General features: G+C 26.2%; 1 protein-coding gene across 1 annotated transcript; it reads left to right on the plus strand.

Moving 5' to 3' along the window:
- The first annotated feature begins 7,725 nt into the window (after positions 1-7,725).
- Positions 7,726-8,119, plus strand: LOC106317440. The gene has a single exon (XM_013755259.1). The coding sequence runs from the start codon at positions 7,791-7,793 to the stop codon at positions 7,980-7,982; it is 192 nt and encodes a 63-aa protein (XP_013610713.1). The 5' UTR covers positions 7,726-7,790; the 3' UTR covers positions 7,983-8,119.
- The last annotated feature ends 1,344 nt before the right edge of the window (positions 8,120-9,463 follow it).

The following is a 9,463-nucleotide window of genomic DNA, read 5'->3' on the forward strand; positions in this document are numbered from 1 at the left end:
CTTTTCTTCTTGAGAAAAGGAATGAATAAACCGGTTATATAATACTCCCAGAATTGAACCGGAATTAGTAGGTGTGTTGGTGCAAAAAGACTCCATAGTTGCAGGGGAAACAACCGGAATAAATAAACCGGCTATTGATAGGTGTGTTGGTGCAAAAAGACTCAAGTGGGATTGTCCGCATGGGAACATAACCCACACTCCGTGTTTTTCTTTTTGTCAACAGACTCCGTGTTCATATTATTGGATTGTCCAAAGCTGAATGACACGTCCTATTATCTTCACCTCTTATTCAGTAAAATAAACACGTCGGATTACTTCACGTGGACTATAATAGGGACATGACTTGTTCACTCGATAGTTCTATTAAAATACTACCATTATTATTAATTTTGGGATTCATTTGTTTCCACTATTATTTATTGTTTGTTCTTGTCAAAGATAAAACAAGAACGAATTTCAAAACCAAAAATAGTAAATAAATAAAATTGTTGTTTCTGACAGAACCAAAAACGATTGGACATCACATAATCCCATTTTTGTTTTGTCTGAATTTCTCACATCATCCCAATTTTATTATCATAAAATGCTATTATATATTTCCAAATGTCTTGTTATAAATTTTAGACTACATAAAAGTGGACGTATGCAATGTTAGAGGTCATAATGTATGATTACTTTTTTAAGAGTTGAACATAAAAATATTAATATGTATCTAAATTTCAAACCCGTAATTCTTTTTTTGTTATCTGTTAAATCTATACTGTTATTTGAGAAGTGAATTTGTTTATTTGTCAATTTCTCCATGATTTTAAGGCTAAGTCATTAGTTTTAATAAATAATTTTAATTAAACTATAATTAAAATATAACTCATTACTTATTTGATTACAAATTAATATTATAAAAATTATCTCGAAAAATAAATAGAAAACGTTTTTGAAAAAAGAAAAGATAGTTTCATATATTTATTCTGTGTTTATCTACATCTTTCGTTATTATTCACTAACTTTTATAATTAGCAATATATATATATATACATATAATAATTAGATTTATCATTATACTAAAATATTACAAATATGTTTATAAAAAAATAACAAAAAATGATTTATATTTGTTTGCTATTCGTGTTTTTCTAAATGTTTTTTTATTGGGAATGTAATTATCTTTTTAAAATATTTTCAAAATATCTACCTCCAAAAAGAATATTTTAAATTTTTAATTTAAAATTAACTCTAATTCCTTTTATGTTTTTCAAGAATTTCAGAGAATTATAACTTTGTTTAAATTGCAATTTCCTTAAAAGACTATTATGTAAAGAAAAATGTGATTCTATTTTTATAAAAATTGTATTTTCTAAAAAAATTGTATTTTCTAAAAAATTTGTTTTAGTTATAATTATTACAGTTTGAAAGTTAAAAGACCATTTTGAAAATAAAAAATTATGATTCTATAATAAAGAAATACTATTTTAATATCTATATTTAGAAGAAAATAGCAATCTCTGTTTTAAATTTTAAAAAATAGAGATTGACTATATCATATTTTTTCCTCCATTATAGCATTTAGAATTGAATATTAGAATAAATAACAAATGTTCTTATCTTATAAATTACATATTAACAATATATGAGCCCGTTGCGTTGCAACAAGTTTTTGTTTGATGTTTTAATTTAATAAAAACCATAAAATAATAAATCATTTTATTATAGTATTATGATTATTTTTTGCATATGTTGTTCGAGATTTATTTTATAATTAAAATCTGTTTTCACACATAAGTTCAAGTGAATATTTGTATTTTATAATCATGGTTCATAGATGAGTTGTTATAAACTGTATACTAAGTATTAGAGAAAATACTATACATAAACATTTAAACTGAACACAATCCGCAATAAGAAATGAAAAGTAAAAAGAAATGAAAGTTAAATACATCAATCGAATCAATGACAACATTATACATGTTCTTATGTACTAATTTAATATTTTATTAAATAAGTATTTAAAATTTTATTTTGCTAGGATTTTTAAAAAAAGGAAAACAATCAATTTTATAAATCTCCATTTTATTTACAATTAAAAAAATATTAAATACTCTTTTACAAATTTGTTTAAGATTTTAGAAAAGGTAAATTACTGTCATATAACCTATTACAATTATCTTCTAATTATTTTTAGTTATTAATAAATATTTTTAAAATTTCTATTTTTATAATTCGTATCCATACTAATTTACAGTTTTTTTATTAATTAAATAATTTTTAGTGTCATGTTCATCATCAAACATTCTCTTAAAAATAATATTAAATAGTTTTTAGTATCAAACATTATACAAATTTCTTTTGTTTAGAATTTTTTTTTTTTAAAAGGAAAACAAATATCAAATATTCTTTTACAGTTTTGTACGATTTTAGAAAAGTAAATTAATACTACATAATCTTTTACTATTATATTTTTCTAGGATTTAAAAAATAAAATATCTATCAAATAACTATTTCCAGTTAATATTAAATATTTTTAAAAGTTGTAATTTTCAAAATTCTTTTGTTTTCAATATCATTAATATTTTTACAATTCTTCTTGTTAATTGAATAATTTTTACTATAATGTTTAGCATTAAATTTTTGAAGTAAAATTGACTATTACATAAAATTTTACAATTCTCTTTTCTCACGAATTAAAAAAAATTAATTGGTTAAGATTAAAAAATAATTTTCTTTTAGAAGTCACTTTTATTTAAAATTTTAGGAAAAGAAGAAGTTATTTTCACATTATCTCTCGAGCGCAGGTTTAGGTTCGGCCTCAATGGGAAAATAAAATGGAGCACCTAACAACGTATCTTCACAGACCAAGAACTACGAGATCACCCCTTTCATTCTGGGGTGACGGAGGGATCGTACCGTTCGAGCCTTTTTTTCATGCTTTTCCCAGGGGTCTGGAGAAAGCTGCAATCAATAGGATTTTCCTAATCCTCCCTTCCCGAAAGGAAGAACGTGAAATTCTTTTTCCTTTCCGCCTCGAAATGGGAGCAGGTTTGAAGTTTTTATTGACACATTCTCAATTTAATTTTTTAATTGACACATATCATAATCATATCAGGTGAAATATTTGAAGTTAATTTTGGTTTGTATTTTTAACAAAAAATTATTAAAAATTAAAGTTAGTTAATTATAAGAAAAAACAAAATTACTTTTACGTTTTTATTTTATTTAGAATTTTAAAAAGGAAATTAATTATTTTATTTCTTTTAGATTTTTATACAACTATTTTATTGTTAATAAAAAAATCTGTTTAATTATTTATATATTTTGTCTTATATATACAAACTCATATTTATATATTCACACATATTCATGTACGACAATAACATCAAAATTAAAAGTTATGCTAGCATCATAAGATGTAATAAGGATAATAAAAAGTTGAGTTGTATCAAAAAATTAAAAGAAAATACTCAGAAAATACTCAGAAAATACTTTTCATGTAAATATTAAGTGTTTTGTAAAAATAACATGAGAAAGCTTAAACCTAAATATAGATGTGAAATATTTGTAGCTTTGGTTTGTCATAATTTTTTAACATATAATTATCTATAAAAATGAAAGTTATTTACTTATAAAAAAATAATAAGAGTACTTTTACAATTTTCTTTTAATTATGCTTTTATAAAAGTAATATTATTTATTTTAAAGTTAGTTTTTCTTCATGTTTTTCTTAAATAATTTACTGTACTCGAAGGATTTTACAATTTGTTTTTGTTTAACATTTATTTCTTAAATGTTAATGTTTATCTTTTATAATTCTCAATTTTCGTATCTTTTAAAACAAACATTATAATGAAAATAATAAAAACAATAATAATAATAGTAGTAATAATAATAAGACTATTAAATAATACTCCATCTGTTTTATAATAAGTGTCATTCTAGCTTTTTTTTTGTTACACAAAAAATGTCACTTTACAATTCTAATGCAAATTATACTTATTTTCAGCTGAAAATTAATTGCAAACTGCATTGGTTTTATAAATAATTTTATTTATCTCAAATACTATTGTTTAGAAAGATGTAATTAATAACAACTTACATATATTTCCGCTACTTTCTTAGTCTGTGTAAAAAGTGTCAAAGTGACACTTATTCAGAAACGGAGGGAGTATTTATAATTAATTTTTAAGAAAAAATGTTTTTATTATTTTAGTATATATATATTTTTATTATGATATAGTTTAACACATATCACAATCATGTTAATTAGCAATTTTGAAGAACCAAGCTCAATATATTCTTTTATAATTATATTTTCCTTAAAATTTTAGAAAATAAAAATTATATTAAATAATTTTTTTTCGAATCTATTTTTTGAGATTTTGAAAAAGGAAAATTTCTAAAAAATTACTACTAAATATTTTTTAAAAATCGTGTTTGCTATTAAATAATTTTTAAAAGTAGTTTTTTTAAAATTTGTTCTTATTATATATATTTTTAATCATTATATATTTAAACACATGTCACAATATTAGAAGAAAAATTATTATCAAATAATATTTTGCCATTATCTTCTGATTAAGATTTTAAAAAAGGAAAATTACAATTAAATAATATATATTTTTAACTATGAGATAGATTAACACATATCACAATCTTAAATATATAATTGTTATTTTTCGTGATCATGTTAATTAGCAATTTTGAAGAACCAAGCTTTATATAATAAGATGTTTTATTTGTCAACATGGTTGGTCTGTTTGAGTGTTTATTCAATTATTATGAGAAGTATTTCACATTATAATTATGCAATATCAATGTTTTATTTTCTTTGATTAATACAATATGTATTGTTGGTTAGGTTGAACTTTTTTTTTACTTTTGATTTAATTTGAAATTCTATAGTTTTTGGTAATTGATTATGAATTAATATAATAAAAATTGTTTAAAGATAATAACCTGTTTTAGAATAATAAATATTGACATTATTATACAAAATATTTTTTTTAACTAATAAAAGATAAAAATTAAGAAATTGAAAGATTCATAAAAATATTAGAAATTTAATGTTTGATTTAAAAATTTTGATCTTTAAATTTAATAATAAATTTATTATTAAATATCTATAAAGAATTATATCCGCATGTGCGGTCAAAACACCAAATTATATTAAAAACATGAAATTTTACCCAAGCCAACAAAACACACCTTCCTTCTGGAGTTGAAATCTTTTAAGAGCCAGACAGATAAAAGCACTACAAAGATAAAACAAATTAGAATACTAAAACAGTTGATTCTTGAACAATTGATTTTTCACTAAATATTATTTCACTTTGATTAACGTTTTCTTTATTCAGTCTACCTTTAGCTCGAGTTTGTGCTCAATTTGATTGATATGACTCTTTAAATTATACCATTTACAATGTATTTTTTTATGGAGGATAACAAAGAAGACCTGGGCCAATAATAGGTGAGATGTCGCTTGTCAGCAAAAGCTGGCCCACTGGACATCATCTCATTTTGAAACGATCTTTCAGATGTCAATATCTTGACGCGTCACCCAGGTCCCTCAATTCCATTATTTATTTATTTTAATGTAAACCTACAGTATGGACAAAAGATGCCAGATTTTTTACAACGCGCACGTACATTGTATGCTTATCAGTTATCATCTTTCTACTACTACTTCTAATTAGTAGTACGTTATGAAAATGAAAATGCAATATCCAACTAACAAGATAATAATATAAAACATATATAATTGGTAAATATGCTGGACAATTTTCTGATAATAGCAAAACACTTTGGGATCGCGAATAAATATTCTTGCTAAGGTCGTGTTCAGTATGAATTTTAACTGTAGTTTAAATATAAATATGTACTTGTAAAGACTTTCGTTGCCAATGCAGTACATATATGGTAGCTAACAGTCTTTGACAAAAAAAGACCAATGCAGTATACATATGGTAGTAGACTAAAAAAGGTAGTAGACTGGTATAGCTGTGAAATTGTTGGATATCATCCACATCTCCATGATTTTCTGCGAACGAAGAAACTACAATTGGTACTATATTAGCTAGTTTAATGTATTTTCGAGTCATATATGTATACTGTTGAAATAACGTGAACAGTAGCGTGGCCAAGAAATTATTGGCCGATAAGACCTCTCCATAATTAGAGCTTTAGATAACTTGTAGCAAAACCGAAGTACCAATGGAAAAAACAAATGAAAATAATGTTAGCTAAGTCAATAATTGAGCTTCTTAATTATTAAACATATATTTGGCGGTATATACTTCTTTATAACTATATACCTGATCTATAATTTCCTACGTTATTTTTAAAAAGACAGCCAGCCATATATATTATCATAATCTTATTTGTTTTTACATATTTTCTACTTTTAGGATTTTATTGCTGCTTTTTGCCCAAACAAAATAATTCTTGGAAAATGTCATATATTTGTCAAGTGACCTGCTTGTTGCACCTTTGTATCTGCTATATTTAAGAACTCGACTCATAGATCAAATGATTGATCACTGATTCATTTTACATTTAAATCAATTTTCAACTAAACTGATGAACCCAAAAAGAGAGGAACAGAAACACATAGAATATCGAAATGTCTAGTAACAACTTGGCACCCACCTATTCAGTTATTATATAATGTTATGCAACCTATATTATAATGTTATATCTATTTACAAGGTACACACAAAATCAAGAAAATATTCTACATGTCAAGGAACAAAAGCAAAAGGACTGATATCAATCTTTCATCTATCCTTATCTTATCCAATCTTTTCTGGTCATTGACTAATTGTCCAATTATCTAAATATTAAAAAGTTACGCATCCAATATTTATATATTTTATATACATTGCTAATATAACTTTAGTTATATAAAATTTGATTAACTTTCCAAGTGGCATAAACGATTTAAGCCAATATTTAAAGAAGATGGTTTGTTGACAAAAAAGAAGAAGATGGTTTACATCATCACTAAAATTGTAAAATTTATTTCTACTTTTCCAGAGTATTCGTCTTAATTTCGAGATTTTTTTATCAAATTGTTATGCATATGTTATTATTGTTATTGCTTTGGAAAAATACGAATACAAGACGAATCTCTACTCTTAAAAAATGTAAACGTACGCACATTATCTGAGGAATTTTTGAATTAGCGCCGAGAATAAGCCACTTTGCCTAGAGTGATTAAAATGCATCTCTGGACTATGGGCCTCATTTAATTCTCATAATACTAAGCATTTCATCTCATGGGTTTCTAATATCATGAACCCACATGAATAAAAGTTTAAACGAGCCCTTGATACTCTAGTGTGTGCCTAAATAATTGTCTGCACTGCTTGAAACGCTTAATCATAGTTAAAGCTGAAATAGTGATTAGAAAAACGACATACGACGCATAAGGATGGGTTGATTTAACTGCACAAAAGCGACGTACGACGCAGAAATAAATATCTTAACACTTGAAAGAAAAGTGTAGGAACGTAAAGAGACACGCGTGTCTCTCATGCACTACCAAAAACTCATGCAAGACAAAAAAAACTAGAGGTTCTAGAATATTCTTGTTTGTTTCATCGTTTTGTAATTTATAGCAAACAAGACCAAGTCGTCAACAAACAACGTCCTTCACTATGGATCGTCCATTTGTCTTGCTTTCAAATCAACCAATCATTCGCTCTTTCTCTATTTATACATTCAACAATAACACTTCTTCAACCTAAAACGTAGTATTTTGAATTTAATTCTGCAGCTTCAAATCTAACTCTCGATCGAATATGTGTTTCTTTGATATTCGGCGCGATCAAAATTTGACGGTGGTGAAGATGGATGTGGCTTGGTGGATGGAAGCGGCTCCTCCGCAGATAATTTTCCCTGAGAAGCCATCAACTTGTCCGATTCTAGAGACCATTTTAGAAGAACGAGAGACCGAAGAAGACGATCATGACCATGAAAAGGAAGACGTCTAATGATCCTTTGATCGACATTTCGTCTTGATTATAGATAGACCCGACCTTTGGTTGTATTTTTCTATGAATGTATAAGACGAGATTTTGTATATTTATAAATCATATCATAAATCTTATGATAATTATATAATAGTCCTTTTGGGGTAAAATATCTCATGATAATAGTTCTTTGTGTGTGTGTTTTAGAACTCTTATGACTCGTAGTAATTAGATGATCACTTCAAATATCACCCACCCATACAAAATGTTTAGTTCGAGCTAATAGTTATCTTACGCGTCACTCCTCTTGTTCTAATCAGAAGCGAGGCAATCTCGATATGAGATATACATTTTTTTTGATGATCCGCATATCCGAACTAGAAGTACTACCCAATCACCTGAACCAATTCATCAGTGACATGCAAGCTCTGGTACGTTTAGATATCTACGCCGTCTTACTACACATATGAATAAATCTAATTGTTAAATTTCGAACCAATGACACTTAACACAATTTTTCGAACCCACTGTACACATTTCTCCACGTGACTTTTGTATCGTGTTCTTTTACCCCCTTGCATGTTTTTTTCCTCATTCTTGGTTGTATCCTTGTTCAAACTCCTTTTGCATTAAAATTTTATCAACAATCTTTTATGAAAGTGACTGGAAGAGGCTTATTTCTACAGTCTTCTTTTAAAACAATCATGTTTTTTTTAATTGAATCTAAAGGCAAAACATTATAAAATGAAATATAAAATATTGCTTCTAAAAATTAATTTCTCTAGAGTTTTTATTCAATGCTTTAGAAAAATCTACAACAAAAGAAATTAAAAGCCATAACTAAAAATCTAAACATAAATCTTAAAAAGCAAAAAAATAAGGGTTTTTTGCAGAATTGACCTATAACTTAAAGTCAAACACAAAACTAACCTTTTTTTTTTGAAAATTGGTTTTGCCCTATTCACCCCACAAGTTCATATAATTTACGAAAATGCCATCAATTTTTTTTTTCTTTTTTTTTCGAAAATAACATTTTTACTCTCTCACCCTCATCATTTTCAAGTAATTACAAGATTGCCATTGTCATCAATACCACAACCACCATGAACAACCAATTTGAAGCTCTTAATGCTCCCAAAATCGATTTACCCTTCTTCTTTTTCCATTCTTGTGAACTAAACACAACATATCTCTCACTTTCTCTCCACAATGAGCTAAAAAAACCCAAGATTTTGATTCTAAATTTTTTATGGTTCATAGAGTCATAGAAGCTAACGATTCTGGGTGGGTTACAGACGACTTATAATTCAGTCGTCCACGAGACGACTTACTTGTAAGTAGTCCAGGATTTTTTTCCGAGATTCTGGTCAAACCTCGTAAATTCTGGACGACTTACATTTCAGTCGTCTCGTGGACGACTGAATTATAAGTCGTCTGTATATAATTAAATCTTGAAGTTTTTTTTTCAATTGCAAAACTAACCTATGACGACTTAACTGTAA

This window comes from Brassica oleracea, chromosome C9 (assembly GCF_000695525.1).
Source record: "Brassica oleracea var. oleracea cultivar TO1000 chromosome C9, BOL, whole genome shotgun sequence".
Classification (NCBI taxonomy): domain Eukaryota; kingdom Viridiplantae; phylum Streptophyta; class Magnoliopsida; order Brassicales; family Brassicaceae; genus Brassica; species Brassica oleracea.

Coding starts and splice junctions, on each gene's coding strand:
- LOC106317440 (XM_013755259.1), top strand. CDS start 7,791: ATGTGTTTCTTTGATATTCGGCGCGATCAAAATTTGACGGTGGTGAAG.